The sequence below is a fragment of the Pan paniscus genome, chromosome 10, assembly GCF_029289425.2.
Source record: "Pan paniscus chromosome 10, NHGRI_mPanPan1-v2.0_pri, whole genome shotgun sequence".
NCBI classification, from domain to species: Eukaryota; Metazoa; Chordata; class Mammalia; order Primates; family Hominidae; genus Pan; species Pan paniscus.
Window position 1 is genome coordinate 103,026,326 of NC_073259.2, and position 23,844 is coordinate 103,050,169.

The 23,844-nt window shown below is 41.0% G+C and overlaps 1 protein-coding gene across 2 annotated transcripts in view; it reads right to left on the bottom strand.

The window, feature by feature from the left end:
• Positions 1 to 12,676: 12,676 nt before the first annotated feature.
• Positions 12,677 to 23,844, bottom strand: part of NDUFA12 (NADH:ubiquinone oxidoreductase subunit A12) — a 37,664-nt gene continuing 26,496 nt past the window's right edge. For both annotated transcript variants that reach the window (XM_003808262.4, XM_057299504.1), the window contains one exon: positions 12,677 to 12,967. In XM_003808262.4, the coding sequence (XP_003808310.1) occupies positions 12,787 to 12,967 (181 nt within the window). In that variant the 3' untranslated portion in view covers positions 12,677 to 12,786. The remainder of the gene's footprint in view (positions 12,968 to 23,844) is intronic.

The following is a 23,844-nucleotide window of genomic DNA, read 5'->3' on the forward strand; positions in this document are numbered from 1 at the left end:
TTTTAAAATTATGCTTGCTGCATCTGTAAGTCTTTAATTGTGCTTTTACTTTCCTCTTCAAAACTTTTGGGCGGCAGCTCATGCCTATAATCCCAGCACTTTGGGAGGCTGAGGTGGGAAGATCATTTGAGGCCAGGAGCTGAAGACCAGCCTGGGTAACATAGTGAGACCTCCATCTCTACTGAAAACTTTAAAAATTAGCTGGGTATGGTGGTGTGCACCTGTAGTCCCAGCTACTCAGGAGGCTTAGGTGGGAGGATCACTTGAGCCCAGGACACAGTGGGCCGTGATCGTGCAACTGCACTCCAGCCTGGGTAGCAGAATAAGACCATCTCTTAAAAAAAAAATGGCATTCTTTCTGTCAGCAGCGACAGTCATCTGTGGATTGATGTAGGGGAGTAAAAGGATATGCGCACGGAAAAATGAGTGAATGAATAAACACAGCACCAATTAGAGCAGTGAAGGAAACTCAGGAATCCAGAGGCCAACCCCCAGTTCCCTTCATTCCATCTAGCTAACATCTAAATGAGATCCTGTTCCAGGCTATCCTCTTTCCAGTCACTAGAAGGGACAGTCCACAGGAGGCATTTTAGTGCTTCCAGATCTGGAGATGGCGTTTTCTTGCTCTCAGGAGGGGCATCTTAAGAGTCTAGACTCTCAGACCCTTCTAAGGGGTCAGCCACCTCCAGCCTCTACCCCTTGAGGAATTTATCTTTTCATTGATCTCTAGATCCCTCCAGCCTCCCCAGGTGGGGCCACAGCTTGTCTCAGAAGGAATGCCATCCCTGCTGAACCTCAGGGGCTCCTTGACCTTCACCCTGTCTCAGTCACCTTCTCCAGCGTTGCCACCCCCACACAACCCTCATTAGTGGCCACCATCACCACTGCCGCCGTGCTGCAGCCCTGTTAGAGACGACTTCCCTCCTCTTCAGTCCTGAGCAAAGAGACAAGGAAACACCTTCTCAACAGCTTCGTGAGTCTAGAAACACAGAGGTCTCATTCACGGGGCTTTTCCCAGGTAGGGAGGAAGGCGTGGACTCATCAACCTTCCATCTCGGCAGCACCCCTTCCTCTTCTTGTTCACCACCCTGCTAGCTTGAGGGACAGAAAGTGACAAAAAAAAGGAGGCGAAACAAACTGAAAGCCTGCAATTAGCTTAAATGAGCTATCCACTAGATGCTGAGCTGTAGTGGATTGTTGCGAAGGGCCCCATGTTGACAGGTTTGGTTTTTTGGTTTTTTTTTTAATTTTTCAAGAATAAGCAGAAATCTAGATTCTTATGTATAGTCTCCCAGATTTTAAACATTGGTGACTCATTTTTTTTAAGACAAAAGTCTCGCTCTGATGCCCCGGCTGGAGTGCCGTGGCACCATCTCTCCAGTAGCTGGGATTACAGGTGCCCACCACCACACCCAGCTAATGTTTGTATTTTTAGTAGAGATGGGGTTTCACCATGTTAGCCAGGCTGGTCTCAAACTCCTGAATTCAAGTGATCCACTGCCTCAGCCTCCCAAAGTGCTGCGATTTCAGGCATGAACCACTGCACCTGGCTTCATTCTATTTTTTAATCCCAATATAAATTTGTACCCATTAGAAAATCTATTCAGCTGCTTTTTTTTTTTTTTTTTTTTTTTTTTTTTTTTTTTTTGTAGACAGAGTCTTACTCTGTTACCCAGGCTGGAGTGCAGTGGCACGATCTCTGCTCACTGCATTCTCCGCCTCCAGGGTTCAAGCAATTCTTCTGCCTCAGTCTCCTGAGTAGCTGGGACTACAGGAGCTCACCACCATGCCCGGCTAATTTTTGTATTTTTAGTAAAGACGGGGTTTCGCCATGTTGGCCAGGCTGGTCTCAAACTCCTGACCTCAAGTTATCTGCCCACCTTAGCCTCCCAAAGTGTTGGGATTACAGGCATGAGCCACTGTGCCTGGCCCAGCTGCTTCTATTTCAGAGAAATAATATGGCTTAAGAGAGAGACTTCTTTCTCTCCCACCTGAAAGAAGTCCAGAGGTGGGCAGTCCAGGGCTGCATGTGGCTCATGTGAGCCCCATGTCTGAATTACATGGCTTGGGTTTCTTTCTAGCCGTTTCTAGAATGCACTGGAGCTTCAATTCCAGATCAACCAGCTAAATGTCCCTGGGAACAGCCATTTATCTTTCTACGCCTCTGTTTGCTCATTTGTAAAATGAACAATAACAGCACCTCCCTCACAGGTTGGCTGTTGAGAATTAAATGAGATAATACACAAAGAGTTGTTAGCACAGAGCCTGGAACACAGCCCCAAAAGTGTAAGATTAAGTGACCCCATCCCCACTCTTTGATTACCTGGGTCATTAGAAACTGTAACAACAAAGCAAAATCACTTGAGGTCAGGAGTTTGAGACCAGCCTGGCCAATATGGTGAAACCCCCGTCTCTACTAAAAATACAAAAATTAGCTGGGCCTGGTGGCATGCGCCAATAATCCCAGCTACTCGGGAGGCTGAGGCAGGAGAATTGCTTGAACATGGGAGGCGGAGGTTGCAGTGAATCAAGATCGTGCCACTGCACTCCAGCCTGGGGGACAAAGTGAGACTCCGTCTCAAAAAAAGAAAAAAAAAAAGAAATGGGAATCAGGAGCCAAAAGCTAATCTGTAAGAACATAAGCTCTACCCCCTCCCTGAAGCTTTGGATAGATTGTTGGATTTTCTTCAACTGTGAAGGGGAGAGGGGCTTTCTGAGTCAATTTTATCTAGATCTAAGGAGCAGGAAGACCCCAAGTGACATTTGATTTGTATAGTTAATGCCTACCCTCCTTCTGTCCCCAACCACTTCTAGAGACTCTTGGCAAAATTGGATGGGAATTTTCTGACACTGCCTCTGCTTGTACAATACTGAGAAGTCAGGAAGAGCTTGAGTTGGCTGTAATTCTAAAGGGTGAATGGATGCTGATGGCGTTTCCTAGCAACAGCTGAAAAGAAATCAATGTCAAGTGATACAAGTTCCATGAGTAAAAGAAGCAAAACATCCACTGAAACATGGTGAGAAGTCACATGACCTAGGTACTGACTGTCAGGCCCAAACTGGCCATTGTAAGCTAATCTTGCTGTTAGGATGCTGTAAAGATGAGGCAAGAGCAAAAGGGTGAGCTGGGTTGTAGGAAGCCTCATAAAAATGACCCCAAATCAAAATGTTCAATCAAAGCCCAGCTTTGGAGCAATGGCCTTAGCCAGAGAAAACCACTTAATTTGTAGATAACCAAAAGTCACAGAAGGTTGTCAAATAAATCCCTTTAATCTAATTATGAATGACATTTACCTCAATAAAGCCACATGGTATTAAATAAGACATTAATAATCATATCTCACAAGAATGGAAATGACTCTCATCCATTACCCACCTCATAAACTTAGAAAGCATTGATTTTTAGCCAAGTACCAACTGAAGAATACTAATATCCTACTGCATTAGTCAGGGTTGTTTTTGCTGCCAATGAGAGAAATTCAGCTGGAATTGAGCAAATTCAAGGGGAGAGAGTAAGTCATAGAATCAAAGGAAGTCTCTCTCTCTCTCTCTCCTTCCTAGGGAGGCTGGGCATGGTGGCTCACACCTGTCATCTCAGCACTTGGGGAGGTTGAGGCGGGCGGATCACCTGAGATCAGGAGTTCAAGACCAGTCTGGGCAACACGATGAAACCCCATCTCTACTAAAGGCTGGTGAAACCAGCCTGGGCAACACAGTGAAACTCCATCTCTACTAAAAATACAAAAATTAGCTGGGTGTGGTGGCACACGTCTGTAATCCCAGCTACTTGGGAGGCTGAGACAGGAGAATCACTTGAATCCGGGAGGCGGAGGTTGCAGTGAGCTGAGACTGCGCCACTGCACTTCAGCCTGGGTGACAGAGGGAGACTCCGTCAAAAAAAAAAAAAGAAAAGAAAAGAAAAGAAAGAGAGACAGAGAAAGAGAGAAAAAAAGCAAGCCAGCCAGCCAGCCTAGGGAATAATTTGATTAGCTTGGTGTGGAGCGCACATATGTCTTATTCCAGGGCCACTTATTAGGGCCAGGAGGATGGTGTCAGAAGGCAGGAGGCAGTGTGCTGTAGTTAGCAGGGCTAGAATGGGAAGGAGAAGTTTTCCAAAGAAGGCGGATGCTGTTTTCAAAAGGGAAGAAACTGATGCTGAGCAGACAAATACCAAATGCCCGGCACATTTATTGAATCTGTGATGAGAGTGAATTTTATAACCTGCCACTATCATTAGCTTGTCTAAGTTGTCTTGGCAAAGGTAAAACATTACAGAATCCAGGGCTGTCTGGAATGTACTGTGGATTTGATCTTTCTAAATCATTTGTAATTATCTATCATAGGAGGTGGAACGTTAGCTGTACATCTCTGAAAATACCAAATTTCATTTTCCTGTAAATAAAAGAAGGGTACTATAAAGATAAAAGCTAATATTATAGATATATATCTAATTTTGTCTTCAAATATAACCATTAAGTGTTTTCAGTAAATAATTTAAAATTGAGTTTCTAGTAAAACTCAAAGGAATATTACATAAAATAACTTTTAAAAAGTCTCTAAGTCATTCTTGTATAGTGATCTATATTAACTAATAAAAGGCCAAAAATTAATCATGCTTTCAGGAACTGTAAATCAGTAAACTAAATTATCATTATTTAATATTGTTGTTAAGACTGGGTGCAGTGGCTCACGCCTGTAATCCCAGCACTTTGGGAGGCCGAGGCAGGCAGATTGCTTGAGCTTAGGAGTTCAAGATCAGCCTGGGCAAGATAGTGAAATCCCATCTCTACTAAAAATACAAAAATTAGCCAGGCATGGTGGCGCATGCCTGTGGTCCCAGCTACTCAGAAGGCTAAGGTGGGAGGATCACTTAAGCCAGGGAAGCGGAGGTTGCAGTGAGCCGAGATCATACCACTGGACTCCAGCCTGGGTGACAGAGTGAGACCCCATCTCAGAAAAATAAATAAATAAAATTGTTAAAATTTTGGATCTTTGCTTATGATTCCACCAAGATCGTTAAGATATGATGATAATAATACTAATGTTTACCATATGTCAGATGCTTTACCTAACAAGTCTAAGGAAGATTTAATCATCCCCGTGTTACAGATGAGGAAACTGAGTTCCTCTTAGGAGGTGACAGTTGCCCAACGCTACGTGGCTAAGCTCTGGGATGGTCCTAGGTCAGTCCAACTCTAGAGCCGGATCTCTTTCCAATCTGTCATACTACTTCCCTGACTCAACGGTGCTGGAGAGAAGAACGCATCTGTTCAGGATGTTTGTTAATCAAATAGCACTCTAACAACTGAGTGTTCCAAAATAATTATTCAGTCCACAACCACGCCACCCTAAACATGCCCAATCTCGTTGAAAATAATTATTGAATCATAAATTATATAAATGTGCCATACAGTTGGACAAACAAGTTAACTTATTAGATTTTTAAGTGTACTCCAAAAATAGAGTAGACACACTTGCGGTGTGTACGATGAGATAAGTGCCAATTCTAGGATCCTAAAAGAAATCTCAACATCAAACTCAAATGAGCAAATACAGACAAACAAGAAATGAGGGCAAGGCAGCCATTCCTCCGTCAAACGTAGGGGAGAAACTTTGCTTTAAGTGACCACAAGAGAAAATGTGAGAGTAAAATCTTAGTTTTTCACCAGTGGAAAATTAGTTAAGGGTTTTAATTTAGGGTTGTGCGGGCTGGGTGTGTGGAGACCGTAAGGGAGCTGGGACAAGCACAGCTGTGTGACAAATATTAATGGCTATCGCAATTCTCAAACTGAGAAATTCAGGTCAGCCTGTAGGGCAAGCTGCCCCTAAATGCAACAACCTTTTTATATGGCTGACTACTTCTTCCATGAGTAATTTTTTTATTTTTTCACTAAGCTCAAGTTGGAATTAATGGTTCTAGTGATTTGCGTTGCCTTAGATGAAATTCTTAACATTGCAATTTTATTCATCCTACCTGCAAAGAGAGAGCACTCGGCGCCTGTAATCCCTGCACTTTGGGAGGGTGATTTCTCATTTCTCAAAACTGAGAAAATAGTTTTTCATGTAAGTTAATATTTAAATTTTCAAATTAGGGGCTGGGCACAGTGGCTCACGCCTGTAATCCCAGCACTTTGGGAGGCCGAGGCAGTTGGATCACGAGGTCAGGAGATCGAGACCATCCTGGCTAACACGGTGAAACCCCATCTCTACTAAAAATACAAAAAATTAGCCGGGCATGGTGGTGGGCGCCTGTAGTCCCAGCTACTTGGGAGGCTGAGGCAGGAGAATGGCTTGAACCCGGGAGGCGGAGCTTGCAGTGAGCCGAGATCGCGCCACTGCACTCCAGCCTGGGTGACAGAGCGAGACTCCGTCTCAAAAAAATATATAAATAAACAAATAAATTTCGAATTAGGATCCAGGTTTTCTTGCATGTAATTTTTCCATCCCCTTTGTATTACTTTGAAAAGAGTATCATACATCACCTAAAATTGTGAGGCTGATGCTTACCCTTATTTAGTGACATAAAAATGACTGCCAATTTTTTTTTTTTTTTTTTTTTTTAGCAATTTTATTGTGGCTCAAACTTCCAAGTCCAGGCTACATGCAGGCAAATCTGTAAATCTGACTTCTCTGCAACTGGAATCAGGTAGAGCCATCACTTACAGAAATTTTAAAGGCCTGGATATATCCTCAAATGTACATGCAGAGGTTTTATGGAATACATGTATCCATTTCAACACAAACTTTAAGTTTTTAAATAAAGCTATTTATTAGCTTATAGTAATAAATCCTGGCAAACACTACTGGTTCATAATATGCCCAGAGTTATGAATCAGAAGATTCATAATCAGGGCTACATCTAATAAGAAAGGTGGCTGGCCAGGCATGGTGGCTCACGCCTGTAATCCTAGCACTTTGGGAAGCCAAGGCAGGTGGATCACCTGAAGTCAGGAGTTCGAGGCCAACCTGGCCAACATGGAAAAACCCCATTTCTACTGAAAATACAAAATTAGCAGGGCATGGTGGCGAGTACTGGTAATCCCAGCTACTCAGGAGGCTGAGGCAGGAGAATCACTTGAACCCGGGAGACAGAGGTTGCAATGAGCCAGGATAACGCCATTGCACTCCAGCCTGGATAACAGAGTGAGACTCTGTCAAAAAAAAAAAGAAAGAGAGGGAAGGGAAGGGGAGGGGAGGGGAGGGGAGGGGAGAGGAGAGGAGCAAGCAAACTTGGGCAACATAGGAAGACCTTGTCTCTACAAAAAATTAAAAAACTAGCTGGGCATGGTGGTGTATGCCTATAGTTCAAGCTACCTGGGAGGCTGAGGTGGGAGGACTACTTGAGCCCTGGAGGTCGAGGCTGCAGAGAGTCATGATTGCACCACTGCACTCCAGCCCGGGCAACAGAGTAAGAACCTGTGTCTGGGAAAAAAAAGAAAAAAAAAAAAAAAAAAGGAAAGGAAAGGAGAGGGGAGGGGAGGGAAGGGAAGGGGAGGGGGGAAAAAAGAAAGAAAGGAAAGGAAAGGGGAAAAGGGAAAGGAAAGGAAAATGAAGAAAGAAAGGAAGATAGTACACAGCAATAACAAATTCTATTACTAGAGGAGAAGTAATAAAGCCATAAGGATGCTGTATCAGTGAGGACATTCAGCTGCAAGTGAAAGAAGCATCAGTCAATACAGATTTGAAGTCAAGCTATAAGAAAATAGCTGGGGAAATTTACTGGTTCATGTCATTGAAGAGTGTAAGTGAATGTACTTCAGGCACATGTAGAACCAGGTTCTCAGACTGCAGACATCAGCCTGGAAAACAGCGTTTCTGGCCGGGCACGGTGGCTTACGCCTGTAATCCCCGAACTTTGAGAGGCTGAGGCGGGTGATCTCTTGAGGTCAGGAGTTGGAGACCAGCCCGGCCAACATGGTGAAACCCCGTCTTTACTAAAAATACAAAAATTAGCCAGCCATGGTGGCATGTATCTGTAATCCCAGCAACTCAGGAGGCTGAGGCAGGATAATCGCTTGAACCCAGGAGATGGAGGTTGCAGTGAGCCGAGATTGTGCCTCTGCACTCCAGCCTGGGCAACAGAGTGAGACTCGGCCTAAAAAACAAAAAATATACACAGACATTAACTTCCTAGAGCCAGAGCTGATAAATATGGCTCCATTACTATGCTCTTATGATGTGTGCATTTCATACTATGGGCACTTGGCACCAGTGCATGAATGAACTTGTATTTGAGAAGAATGTTAGGAACAGGACATCTCCATTCATAGAAGGATGACTTGAAAGCAGGGATATAGACCGACGGGTCTTTGCAAGCTGATCACACAAGTGATTGCAAACCCTTGAAATGATCACCAATTTTTTGGAAACACAACATGACATCACGGTAATTAGTGTTCTTTTTTTCCTGTAAAAATTGCTTAATGAAACTTTAGAAATTTCCTATGTATAACTATTTGCATGTTTAGATGTTATTTCCCACAAGAATTCTTACTTTCTGAAACTTCAGAATTTACTGTTCTGGGCTGCTGCTGTTTAATTTCAGTCACTATCTCACCTCCAACAAAAATTATTTTTTTTTGAGACAGAGTGTCTCTCTGTGGCCCAGGCTAGAGTGCGGCGGCGTGATCTCAGCTCACTGCAGCCTCTGCCTCCCAGATTCAGGCGATTCTCCTACCTTAGCCTCCTGAGTAGCTGGCACTACAGGCATGTGCCGCCATGCATGGCTAATTTTTGTATTTTTAGTAGAGACGGGTTTTTGCCATGTTGGCCAGGCTAGTCTCAAATGCCTGACCTCAGGTGATCTGCCTGCCTCAGCCTTCCAAAGTGCTGGGATTAGAGGCGTGAGCCACTGCGCCCTGCCCTAAATCTAATCAATACAGTTTTGCTTCATTATGTCTACATGTAGAGTGCTTTTGTAGGTGGACAGTGGCTGTTTAGTAAATGCTCAATACACAGATTCTTTACTGGAATAATTTTGTTCAGGCCTTTTCCCAAAAAGTAACAATAAGTACTATGAATAAAATAAAACAAGGAAATTCATACAAATAAACAATAATAGGAAGTTCCTGAGGAAGCTACTTTAGATTAGATGGACACAGAACATTCTGTTGAGGAGGTGATACTTGTAAAGTAAGATATGAATGATACCAAAAAAAGGAGCAACACAAAGATGTTAATATTCTAGGCAGAAGGAAGAGCAAGTGCAAAGACCTAAGACGAGAATGAATCCAGTCTTTGAAGATTAGACAGAGGCTTGTGTGGCTGACATGTAGTGGGTGATGGAGGGAGAAATGAGAGATGGTATCTGAGAGGCAGGTCAGTAAGGCACATCATAAACACAAGCAGGGACTCCCACAGGCAGTTCCACTGTCTTTTTTTTTTTTTTGAGACGGGAGTTTCACTCTTGTTGCCCAGGCTGGAGTACAATGGCTCACTGCAACCTCCGCCTCCCAGATTCAAGTGATTCTCCTGTCTCAGCCTCCCAAGTAGCTGGGATTACAGGCGCATGCCACCACACCTGACTAATTTTTCTATTTTTAGTAGAGGCGGGGTTTCATCATATTGGTCAGGCTGGTCTCGAATTCCTGACCTCAGGTGATCCGCCTGCCTTGGCCCCCCAAACTGCTGGGATTACAGGTGTGAGCCACTGCACTAGGCCTCTTTTCTTTTCTGTGAAGTGAGTTTCTCCGCCACGGACACTGTCCTACATATGACAAGGTAGAAGGCATTCTAATCCCATGAATGCTGATGTTGACCAAGGCATGATAGGCAACGAAAACAGACCCAAATTCAGAATAAGTGCCTATTCCCACAAAAAACAAATCATCTCTCCCTCCAATATGGAAGAAGTCCCGTGAAATGAACTTGCTGCATTGACGTTACTGGGCTTAGATATGTGTTTTCTGTTGGGATCTTCAAAAAGCAGGCACTGAGACAAAGATTTGTTCCCAGAAGGTGATCTCAGTAATCATCTGGCTACTTTGTTCTAAATCTTTTTGGATTACAGCTCCAAGCCTCAAGGTTCATTTGCCAAGCTCTTCCCAAAACTTTTACACTAATCTTCCATGTTGCTTTTTTCCATCTCTGACTAGCCAGTGACTGGTTACAGTTACAGATCCTCACCTCAGATCATGTTTCCCTCAAGTCAAAGTACATGATAAAAGATAGTGCTTGGAATTCTGCCTACAAATTGAGATTTGCCCTCTACTGACCTTCAAGACCACCCCAAATATACACAGTACATTTCTAGCTGATAGTGCCTATTGTTCATGGTATCTGTAAGCCAGGTTTGGTTTTTTTCATTTTCAGTTAACCGGACAATAACGCTCCACAAGGGTAAAGGGACAGATTGGTAGGGGCGAGGTGTGGGAATAGAGTAGTTAAAGGCACAGGGTTGGGAGAAATCTGTTCAAAGGAAATGTGTCTTCACAGCCTGTCTGGTCCCACCTGCTAGGTGATGGAGTGCTACTGGAAATGGTCAACTTTATGAGTAGATGGATTAAATAGCACCTGGTGTCCCATAGTCTCCAACATCCCCAGCAGCAAATTAGAACCGTTTCTCAAAAGGAGAATAGTAATCTTCCAGAAGGGGGTATGACCTTGCTCCAAAGTCCTGTGGGCTTCCATTGTGATTCTCCTGGAGAAATTTGTCTCTGACTTCAATAAGTCTCCCAATCAGCCAGACACTTTGAGAGGGCTGAGCAGCAGAGCTGCTTGGACTGCAGACTGGGCCACCTACAGGGACTATTTTTGCTCTGCCAGCTTTTCAGGTCACCAGGTAAATAAATAAGTGCAAAACACCTGTATGTTATATGCTGTCTCAAAAGTCCAGGGCTCAAAAAGCCAAAACAGCACACTGAATAGTCTCTTGAAGGCACTGAATTCAACCTGATCCAGCTAAGTAAGGGATACTCAGGGCATAGGGCTGTAGTAGACTAGTTTCTTATGAATGAGGAAGTTTCAAAATAACTGGTTTTTGCATGTTGGTTCTTTAGCACAGTTGTTCAAAACATTGGGTGTAAATGGAACCACAAGGTGGGTGCAGGGAGAGGTTTTAAAAATTACTGATGCCTGGAACCTACCTTCAGAGATGCTGGTCTGATTGCCTGGGCTTCTAGATTATAAAAAAGCTAATATGCAGCCAAGGGCAAAGACCATTGTTCTAGTTCCTTCTAGATGTCCCTATACCAATAGGCAGGGTCCCACTCTATCCCTTCATTTTCATATAGGAAACCAAGGAGGTAAGCTAACTCATATAATTACCCTGCGTTTCACTTATAACCCGAAAGGTATCTGAGACAGGTCTCAATCAATTCAGAAAGTTTATTTTGCTGAGGTTAAGGCTGTGCCTGACACAGCCTCAGGAGGTCCTGACAACATGTGCCCAAGTGGTCAGGGTACAGCTTGCTTTTAGACATTTTAGGGAGACATGAGACACCAATCAGTATGTGTAACATGTACACTGGTTCCGTCAGGTAAGACTGGACAACCTGAGGTGGGGGCTTCCAGGTCATAAGTAGATAAGAGACAAAAGGTTGCATTCTTTTGAGTTCTTGAGCAGCCTTCCACTGAATACACTTTAGTCCGGCTCAGTGAATCCGTATTTTTAAATAAACAATAAGGCAGAGGAAGCAATCGGTATGCATTTATCTCCAGTGAGCCTCAGAGATGACTTTGAGTTCTGTCTGTCCTTTGTCCACAAGGAATTTCAAGGAAGGAGATATGTAGCTTTTTATCTTTGTAGCTATTAATATCTTATTTAGGGATAAAATGGGGGTCAGGTTTGCCTGACATAGTTCCCAGCTTGACTTTTCCCTTGGCTTAGTGATTTTGGGGTCCCAAGACTTATTTTCCTTTCACACACTTGATGCCTTGAGTTGAGATTTGAGAATCAAGGTTTATTCTCTCTTAAGTCATTCAATGCCCTTGGAAACAACCACCTGACTCCATAATCCTAGCATTTCTTTCCATTGCTATTAAATTGTTCCATGGTGGCTGCTAACCAGTCTCCAGGGGCCTTATCCTAAGGGGGCTCATGGATTCTGGTGACTAAAGGCAATAGCCTGCTAAGCTCCTTGATCACTGGAGCTGTGAGCTTTCCATCTGGAATGCAGAGAGATGTGGGCCTTTCACCCTACCCAGACACAACAACCAGTTCCAAAGATCCCGCATCATTTCCTTGAAGGTCTTTTGCCTACCTCTGGTACCAATCTGGATATTAAAGACTTTTTTATTTGTAAGCAACAAAAAAATTCTGTGACCCTAGTTAGCTTAAAGAACTAAGAATATATTGGAATAGAGTCTAGGATAGTTTACAGTTTAAAATGAACCATTAAAGAACCAGACTCAGGAAATAGGATATCTCTGATAACCTCCTTAGAGAGCTTCAATAAAAGCCACCCAGTTTTGATGACTTTCAGCCTTCGTGTCTCTCCATTCAAGTTCAAAATTCCCATGAGAAAATCTGGCTTGGCTTAGGTCTTCCCATATAATGAGCTATGGTAGTAAGGTAGGGTCCCAAAGCACAAACAGGACCACAGAGGCTGTTTCCAGAAAAGGGAACTGTAAACCAGGCAGCTACCCCAATACAAGTCTACTTCAATCACCATGTTTGGAAGCATCTATTTTGCAGCTGGAAAACAACAAAGTGAAGGGCAAAAAGGCACGAAAGACATTGTTTAGTCACACAATTTTAATTGTGAATTATAGTGAATGGTAAACAGTAAAAGAGTAATTACATGAAAAGCTCCATATTTTGCATGTTTCAACTGTTCTTCATTGTCTTTACTTGTAAGGTGTTGAAGGTGGGATCCACTCCTGAATCTTCTTTCTAGTGGTAGAATAAGGTACATATTGTTCTGGGGTGCCAGTCACGTTGAATTTATGGTTTGTCCAAATGAATTTACGAGCAGTAAGTGGTTTTGTTGTTGGAGGATCATCAGTCATACTGTGAAGCCAACGATGCCTTAAAGAGGGGAAAAAACCCAAACAGTTATGAAGAGGCAGTACAGCATAGTGGAAGGAGGGTTAAAAACGTAGCCCTGGAACTATTTTGTTGCTTGGGTTCAAGCCTCAACTCCATCAGTTACTAGCTGAATTCTTCTATGCCTTAGATTTTTTCCATCTGAACATCCCTACTCCTCAGGGATGGTATAAACATAAAAGGAGATAATAGACATAAAGCACATAGAAAAATTCTTGTGTGTGGCAGATACGCAACAAATGTTAGCTACCGTTCTCATTACTGTATTTTTTTTTCTTCGTTTTCTTTCTTTCTTTCTTTTGGAGACAGGGTCTCACTCTGTCACCCAGGCTGGAATGAAGTAGCACTATCATGGCTCATTGCAGCCTCGAACTCCTGGGCTCATGTGATACTCCTACCTCAGCCTCCTACATAGCTAACACTACAAGAGCATGCCACCACCATGCCTGGCTGACTTTCAGAACATTTTTGTAGAGATAGGATCTCACTATGCTGCCCAGGCTGATCTCAAACTTCTGAGCTCAAGGGATCTTCCTGCTTCAGCCTCCCAAAGTGCTGGGATTATAGGCATGAGCCACCATGCCTGGCCCATTACTGTATCTTATCAAATCTGACACTATCCATTTTCAGACATGCCATGATTTTATCTACCTCTAAGAAAGAAAAGATGCTACCAAATAAATTATGGCCACTACTGATTATAATATGTATCCTAATTTTAGACGTGGAAATGTATTTTAGAACTAATAAAAATACAGTATTACTATTAGGTGCTAGAGGCCGATTCTGGATTTTCAGTATGCTCAGGTTACTCTGGCTCATGAAGGTTTAGTTTAAAACCCATGAGGCTCCTGCTGAGAAGAGCCTCTGATGCATTGTAAATTCAAGCATGTGAGTGTAAACACTAGAGAATATGCAACTTGTTATATTAAAAAATTAAATCAGGGCCAGGCACAGTGGCTCATGTCTATAATCCCAGCACTTTGGGAGGACGAGGTGGGAGGATCACTTGAGGCCAGAAGCTCAGGACCAGCCTGGGCAACATAGTGAGACCCTGTCTTAAGAAAAAAGTTAAATCGACCCCCAATTCACAAATATTTCAGTCATAAGTGCTTAACAATTTAAGAGGATATGTTCCAGAAATCAGACCTAAAAGCTGGATACCTGGAGTTGAAAGGGAAGAGACCAGCGATGCTGCTGCTAATGACAGGGAAAGGAGGAATCAAAGTTTGTGGGACAGAGTGCGATCAAGCAGGAAGCTAAGCTGAGGGGTTTACATGGGAAAGAAGGGAAGACAGAATTTGTCCCAGCCTCTAAGACCTGGAGCTCACAAGACAGAGACGACCCTATTGGGGGAAAAGAAAATGAGAGGACAGCCACAGAACTGCAGCCCGGGGGTGGGGGGAAAAGTGATTATCCAGCTGCAGAGAAAAGGACAAGAGGAGGATGTTTCAGTGGAATAACTAAAACTAAAGCTAATGAGAAAAAATTTCGGTTGCTATGTAAACCTAAGAATATTTGCTAGCAGTAATTGATAGATATAGCTAGGTAATTGACTAAAAACCAGTCTGAATAGAGATAAAATATGATTACAGTTGCTATGTTTATGTCTAAAGATAATTGTATCATGATCAGCTTATACAATGAAGAATGCAGAAGGCTGTACAAGCTAGGTCAGTGTCTGTCTTACATCCTCTAAAGGAAGCTGGGGATTAGTGAAAGTGACCTGGACCAATAAACTGTAACCATTCATATGAGCACAAGAGCGCTGAAGCCCTTATGAGATGATAGTGGTGAGCCAGGCTCCACTAACCACTCAGAGGAGGGATTAGCTGTTAAAGTCAAGGCTGTCACTTACCAAGGGGCTTTATGTGAGCTTACGGCACAGCTGAAATATTTAACTTTTACCTCACTGAGTCAGCTTAACTAAAGAAAAATTTTATTCAAAAAATTGCTGTCAAGACTCCTGAAGGTTAAAATGATATTTAAGGAACCATAGTCCCAAGCTTATGCCTATTCAGTTACTTAAGTGAGGAAGTGAAGAGCTCATGGAGAAATGGAAAATGCTCCAAAAAAGGAAAAGATAATTTTTATCACAATACACAAAATCTGAAAATATTTATCCTAGCAAGCCTACATGCAAGAATCAGGGAATTAATAAATAATAAACTATACCCATTATGGCAGTTTATAAAGAATTATGAGAAATAAGGAAATGTTTATAGTCTGCTAGGCAAATATAACCCTTGTTATTTTATTATTAAATAAGGGGTAAAAAAAATCATATCTTTCAGATTGCCACACCAGAGAGTTTTACTTGCAAAACAGACTCTTGGGTCTTTTTTTTTTTTTTTTTTTGAGACAGAGTCTTGCTCTGTGGCACAGGCTGGAGTGCAGTGGTGATATCTTGGCTCACTGCAACCTCTGCCTCCTGGGCTCAAGTGATTCTCCTGCCTCAGCCTCCCGAGTAGCTGGGATTACAGGCGCATGCCATCATGCCGGGCTAATTTTTTTATTTTTAGTAGAGATGGGGTTTCACCATGTTGTCCAGGCTGGTCTCGAACTCCTGGCCTCCAGTGATTTGCCCGCCTCGGCCTCCCAAAGTGCTGAGATTAAGGCGTGAGCCACTGTGCCTGGCCAGAGATACTGACTTTTAAGTTATTTTTAAAAATTTGGCCAGGCACAGTGGCTCACGCCTGTAATCCCAGCACTTTGGGAGGCTGAGGCGGGCGGATCACTGGAGGCCAGAAGTTGGACACCAGCCTGGCCAACATGGCAAAACCCCATCTCTACTAAAAATACAAAAATCAGCCAAGGAGTAGTGACACGCACCTGTAATCCCAGCTACTTGGGAGGCTGAGGCATGAGAATCGCTTGAGCAGGGGAGGCGGAGGTTGCAGTGAGCTGAGATCTTGCCACTACACTCCAGCCTGTGCCACAGAGTGAGACTCTGTCTCAAAATAAATAAATAAGCAAATAAGCCAACATACTAACTGCATTGTTTAGAAAACTGTGTTGTAGTTGGCATTAGACTCACTTCAATTTTATATCCCAGTTATTAAAGGACAAAATATAAAATTATATATACTTGATAAAGTCAGAGAGACTGCAAATAAGGAGACTAGGAGAAAGGAAAAAGATTACAAATACAAAAGAGAAGACAATTTATAGTGAAAAAATATTACATTGGGAAAACTCAGTACTCAAATATATTGAAGTTATATCAAAATAACTGGAAAACAAAAATATTAAATCATAATTACATAATCTCCTCTACCAAAAAAAATTATTTTAACTTTTGGAATGAAGCTTAAACTTGCAAAAGAACTCCAACAGAAGTAATCCCATAAATGGTTAATCCTATTTTCAGTTGTATAAGAAGAAAAAGTGTGTTTAAGAACAGGAGAGGGAGATTTTCCCCTTCTTTAAAAAAAAACATGCTGCTTCACTTATATAGCTCCTCAGTTTGAGGATGTGAGCCACTCAAAATGGAAAACAGAGGGATTGATTTGTGAAGAAAAACTAAAATAGCCTAAAAGGAAATTTAAGGAATAAAAACATACATACAATATAAAATACATTTTTAAAAAACCATTGCAAATGAAAACACTCCTAAAGAGTGTTTTGTATTAATAACGAAGATAAGAAAGTTTAAGATTCTCTTTTAGAAAATTGCCAGAAATAAAACATCACCAAATAACAGCCAACAACAACAATGCAGACAGGTTTTTTCCTTAATTGATACATAACATTTTACATATTTGTGGGGGTATATTTGATATTTTGTTACATGCACAGAATGTGTGCTGATCAAGTCAGGTCTCTGAGGTATCTCCATCACTTTGAGTATTTGTTATTTCTGTGTTGGAAGCAATTCAAGTCCTCTCTTCTAGCTACTTTGAAATATACAATACTGCTTTGACTCTTTCTTCCTGGATAACATACATGATCAAGTTAGGCAATCAAAGACTGCAGTGGTGTCATCACAGCTCATTGCAGCCTCAAACACCTGGGCTCAAGTGATCCTCCTGCCTTGGCCTCCCAAGTAGCTAGGACTACAGGTACACACCACCACACTTGGCTAATTTTAAAATTTTCTGTAGGCCAGGCGCGGTGGCTCATGCCTGTAATCCTAGCACTTTGGGAGGCCGAGGCGGGCGGATCATGAGGTCAGGTGATCGAGACCATCCTGGCTAACACGGTGAAACCCCGTCTCTACTAAAAATACAAAAAAAATTAGCCGGGCGTGGTGGCGGGTGACTGTAGTCCCAGCTACTCAGGAGGCGGAGGCAGGAGAATGGCGTGAACCTGGGAGGCAGAGCTTGCAGTGAGCCAAGATCGCGCCACTGCACTCCAGCCTGGGTGACAGAGCGAGACTCAAAAAAAAAAAAAAAAAAGAAATGAAAATTTTTTTTTGTAGAGATGGGGTCTTTATGTTGCCCAGGCAGGCTGGTCTCAAACTCCTGGTCTTAAGCAATCCTCCTCTCTCAACTTCCCAAGGTGCTGGGATTACAGGCTGGCTTCTGACCATATTGTTCATGTTTCAGATATTTTCACTTAGTATCACTGAGACTAGAAATGGCAAAGATTTTTTATTTTTGTTTCTTTATTTTTTAAAGACAGAGTCTTGCTCTGTAGCCCAGGCTGGGGTACAATGGTACAATCTTGGCTCACTGCAACCTCTGCCTCCTGGGTTAAAGCAATTCAGCCTCCTAAAGAGCTGGGATTACAGGCACACGCCACCACACCTGGCGAATTTTTGTATTTTTAGTAGAGACCATGTTGTCCAGGATGGTCTCGAGCTCCTGGGCTTGAGGGATCTACCTGCATCAGCCTTCCGAAATGCAGGGATTACAGATGAGCCACTGCACCCAGCCTAGAAATGCCAAAGATTTTTCAATTTTTCAAAACATAAATATGAAAGACTAAGGAAAAACTCCAGAATGTTTTTTGAAGTAAAAATATTCATCATACTAAAACTGTTACTCCATCTCACTTAGTTTATTTCACTTATTTAACACTCATCAAAGTATTCTAAAGTCTAGGAAACAGGATTACAATGACTTTCCCAAGGTCCCACATGATGTATGTTACAGACCTGAGGCTTGAACACAGCCTCCTAATGGTTTAATCAAGAACTTTTGATTAGAATTTAACTTTCAATCAATAGATGAAACTGGGTTGGGTTTAAGGTTTCCACAAAACCCCTGAGATCCATCTGACCCCAGGATGGGATTGATACATTTAACAAATTTAAAAACCCAACATGGTTCATTATAACATGGCAATTCAAACCTTGTTAGCACACTATTATTTAATTAAGTGCAATCTGAATGAAAATCCCAATGGGGTTCTTCTTAGAGTTTGACAATATGATTGTAAGCTTCAGTTAAAAGTTTATCCAAGAAAATTTTGAAAACTCAGAACAATCAGAAAGGCTGGCACTAGCATTATCAGACATTAAATGAATGTCTCAAACATTAGAATGCTATAACAACTGACACAAAAGTACAATAAGAAAGTAGAAAAAATCCCCCAAATAGACTAAAATGTATATAAGGTGAAACTGGCATTTCAAATCATTAAGTAAAAATTTCTCAACAAATTATGCTAGGATAATTTTGTTGGGAAAAAAAAAAACACCATAAGGTATAAGTTGAGAGGAGTGTAAAAAAAGATAAATAAGCAAACAAAACAAAAGAAAAAAGTTAGATTTCCCAAGTCATCAAGGATTCCAGATAGATTAATAATGCTCAGGGCCAGGCACAGTGACTCACACCTGCTATCCCATGGGACGCCAAAGCAGGAGGATCACTTGAGGTCAAGAGTTTGAGACCAGCCTGGGCAGCATAGTGAGACCCCCATCTTGACAAAATAATTTTTGAAAATTTAGCCAGGCATGTGGCACCTGTAGTCCCAGCTACTCAGGAAGCTGAGGTGGGAGGATTGCTTGAACCCAGGAAATAGAGGCTGCAGTGAGCCATGTCCTGCCACTGCACTCCAGCCTGGATGATAGAGCAAGACTGTTTCTAAATAAATAAATAAATAAAAATAAATAAGAATAATGCTCAGATACAAAATGAATATTTATAATCATAGAATATATTGATATTCATAGACTATGAAGGACCACTTGTAAAATTATTGTCAAAGGTAAAAAGCCATAAAAAGAAAAAAAGCTGATAGATCTTACTATGTAAAAATTGAAAAAATTATACAACATTGATGAAAGAAATTGAAGAGGACACCAAAAAATGGAAATATATTTCAAGTTCATGGATTGGAAGAATCCATATTGTTAAAATGTCCATACTACCCAAAGCAATCTACAGATTCAATGCAATCCCTATCAAAATAACAATCACTTTCTTCACAAAAATAGAAAAAAAAAAAACCCAATCCTAAAATATATACGGAACCACAAAAGACCCAGAATAGGCAAAGCTGTCCTAAACAAAAAGAACAAAACTGGAGAAGTCACATTACACCGACTTCAAATTATGCTACAGAGAGGCCGGGTGTGGTAGCTCATGCCTGTAATCCCAGCACTTTGGGAGGCTGAGGTGGGTGGATCACTTGAGGTCAGGGGTTTCAGACCAGCCTCACCAACATAGTGAAACCCCATCTCTACTAAAAAATACAAAAATCAGCAAGTGTGGTGGTACATGCTTGTAATCCCAGCTACTTGGGAAGCTGAGGCAGGAGAATCGCTTGAACCCAGGTGGACACTACAGTGAGCTGAGATCGCACCACTGCACTCCAGCCTGGAACAGTAGAGTGAGACTCCATCTGAAAAAACAAAACAAAACAAAACAAAAAAAGTCTTAAAAAAGTTATACTACAGAGCTATGGTAACCAAAACAGCATTTTTGCCAAAGGTGCCAAAAACATACACTGGGGAAAAGGCAGTCTCTTCTGGGAAAACTGGATATCCACATGCAGAAGAACAAAATTAGATTCCTATTTTTCACTGTATTGTACAAAAATCAAATCAAAATGGATTAAAGACTTAAATCTAAGACCTTAAACTATGAAACTACTACAAGAAAACATTGGGAAAACTCTCCAGGAAATTGGTCTGGGTAAAAATTTCTTGAGTAATAACCTACAAGCACAGACAACCAAAGAAAAAATGGGCAAATGAGATCACATCAAGTAAAAAGCTTCTGCACAGCAAAGCAAACAATCATCGAAGTGAAGAGACAACCCACAGAATAAGAGAAAATATTTGCAAATTACCCATGTAACAAGGGATTAATAATCAGATTATGTAAGGAGCTCAGACAACTCTACAGGAAAAAAATCTAATAATCTGATTAAAAAATGGGAAAAAGATTTGAATAGACATTTCTCAAAAGAAGACAAACAAATGGCAAATAGACATATGAAAAAGTGTTCAACATAACTGATCATCAGATAAATGCAAATCAAACTTACAATGAGGCTACTTTGGGCACACTGCCTATGGCGTAGCTCTGGTCCACAAGGAGCGTAAAAAAAACCTACAATGAGATATTATCTCATCCCAGTTAAAATGGCTTTTATACAAAAGACAGGCAATAATAAATGCTGGGAGGATATGGAGAAAAGGGAACCCTCAAACACTGTTGGTGGGAATGTAAGTTAGTACAACCATTATAGAGAACAGTTAGGAAGTTCCTCAAAAAACTAAAAATTGAGCTACCATATGATCCAGCAATGATGCTGCTGGGTATAACCTAAATGAAAGGAAATCAGTATATCGAAAAGACTTTTGCACTTCCATGTTTGTTGCAGCATTGTTCACAACAGCCAAAATTTGGAAGCAACCTAAGTGTCTGTCAACAGATGAATGAGTAAAGAAAATGTGATACTTAAATACAATGGGGTACTATTCAGCCATAAAAAAGAACAACATCCTGTCATTAGTAACAACATGGATGGAACTGGAGATCATTATGTTAAGTGAAATAAGCCAGGTACAGAAAGACAAACATTGCATGTTCTCATTTATTTGTGATACCTAAAACTCAAAACAATTGAACTCATGGAGATAGAGAGTAGAAGAATGATTACCAGAGGCTGGGAAGGGTAGTGGGGTTGGTTTGGGGATTAGGGGGAGGTGGGGATGGTTAATGGGTATAAAAAAAAATAGTCAGAAAGAATGAATAAGACCTAGTATTTGACAGCACAACACAGTGACTATAGTCTATAATAACTTAATTGTACATTTTAAAACTAAAAGAGTATAATTGGATTGTTTGTAACACAAAGGACAAATGCTTGAAGGGATGGGTACCCTATTTTCCATGATGTGATGATCACACATTGCATGCCTGTATCAAAACATCTCACCCCATAATATATACACCTACTATGTACCCAAAAAATTAAAATTGTTTTTAAAATTGAAAAGTGTATGTCCTAAAACACTATAAACAGGATTAAAGACTAAAAGAAACAGGGGAAAATATTTGTAATATACAGAAAAAAGGTTCATCTATCATTACAAATCAGAAAAAGTCAAATATCCAATAGAAAACTGGATAAAAAACATCAAGAGATGTCAACAAAGAAAAAATTACAGTGGCAAACAATGAAGTTTAATCAAGGCAATGCACATTAAGTTATAATTTTTTACTTGCTAAATTAGCGAAGATTTTAAAAAATAAAACCCAGAATCAGTGAACTTAAAGAGAAATCAATACTCATATACTATTCAATATATTTATCCTGAGAATATAAATTGGTATAGCCCTTCTAGAGGGCAATTTGGCAGCAGGTATCAAAAACTTATAAAACATGTATACTCCTGGTGGATCCATTTCCATTTAAGGAAATGAGGATATGAATACTCATGTACAAGGATATTTATCAGAGCTTTATTTATAACAGTGAAAGAATGGAAAGAACAAAACCAAAAATAAAGGGAATAGCTCATGGCATATCCATATGATGGAAGACTAAGGCGTTATTAACATTTATGCTATAGAGAATATTTTGGCCAGGTATGGTGCCTCACACCTGTAATCCTAGCACTTCTGGAGGCCAAGGTGGGAGGATCGCTTGAGGCCATGAGTTCGAGACCAGCCTGGGCAACATGAGACCCCATGTCTACGAAAAAATGCAAAAATTAGCCAGGCATGGTGGCAGGCACCTGTAGTCCTAGCTACTTGGGAGGCTGAGGCAGGGATCACATGAGCCCAGGAGTTCAAGGCTGCAGAAAGCCATGATCGTGCCTGGACAGCGGGGGATCCCATTTCTAAAAAAAAGAGAAGAGAGAGAGAGACAGAGAATATTTTATGACTTGAGAAAATGTTCACCATATATGTTTTAAAAGCAGGTTATTCGCCTAATTTATTTAATACTTATAGATAGCATTTATAAGTCATGGGCACTAATCTATACACTTTACAAATATTAACCTATTTGATCCTTATAACAACTCTAGTGATAAATATTATTATCCAAATATAGTAAGTGAGAAAACCAGGCTGCCAAAAGTTAAAATAACTTGCAAACCCAGGCTACTTCTTCAAAAAGCTCAATTACATTAATAACAAAAACAAAAGAATATATATGCATAGAAATCGAGGAGATAAGAATAATAAACAGTTGTCCCTAGTATCTATGGGGGATTGATTCCAGGACACCCTGTGGATGCCAAAATCCACAAACGATCATTTGTGGATATGCAAATGTAGCATTTGCATATAATTTATGCACAACCTCCTGTATACTTTAAATCATCTCCAGGTTACTTATAATGCCTAATATGATGTCTGCATATCACTTCATTCATGTGGATTCAACATAATACTCGGCACTCAGCAAATCCAAGTTTTGCTTTTTGGAACTTTGTGAACTTTTTTCTGATATAATTTCCATCTAATGTTGGTTTAATCCATGGATGCAGAACCCACAGATACTGAAGGTCAAATGTATATCAAAATGTTAATAGCAGTGGTTTCTACAAGTGGTGGGATAACAGGCTATTCTTATTTCTTTTGTTATTTTTTGAATTTTCTATAATGAACATGCTGAGCAGTTCCTCATTCACCAAGAGTAATACATAGCTTATTTCCACATCCCACATATGGAATTTTCCAACAAGGCATCTTTGTAAAATGTTAGAATCAATATTAAATGAAGCAATGAATACTCAGTGAAATGTGTTAAATAAAAGCTGAGTTTTAAAAATCGAAACAATCTTGTCTTCTGCTTATAATGAACACATTTTAACAGAGAAAGGGTATAAAGAAAAGTAACATTCTGTAACATAAGAGAAACTACCTAATTAATGCAGTTTGTAGTTTCTTAGAACACAGTCTCCTAATATTCTGATTTTTCTGGAGCAGAAAATAAACATTAGGAAGGACTTACTTTGAAGAAAATATTATCTGCCATTGACAGCTAGCAATTTATTTAGAGAAACAATATTTTAGAAGACTATAACAGGCTAGGCACAGTGGCTGTCACATATAATCCCAGTGCTTTGGGAGGCCAAGTTTGGAGGATCACCTGAGGCAAGGAGTTTGACACCTTCTCTCTCAAAAACAGAAACATTAGCTGGGTGTGGTGGCATGCACCTATACTCCCAGCTACTCAGGAAGCTGAGGCAGAAGGATAGCTTGAGCCCAGGATTTTGAGTTGCAGTGAGTTATGATCACGGCACTACACTTGACCTGGGTGACAGAGCAAGACCTTGTCTCAAAAAAAAAAACACCCCTCCGCCCCCGCCCCAAAAACCCCACAAAACTGTAACAAATGATTCAGTGGGTCAAAGTACTAAAAAGGACAGGTTGAAATTGCAATGTAATTCAGAGGTAAATCTAGTTTCAAATTCATTAAAAAGCTATAAAGGAGTAGCAGAAGATGCC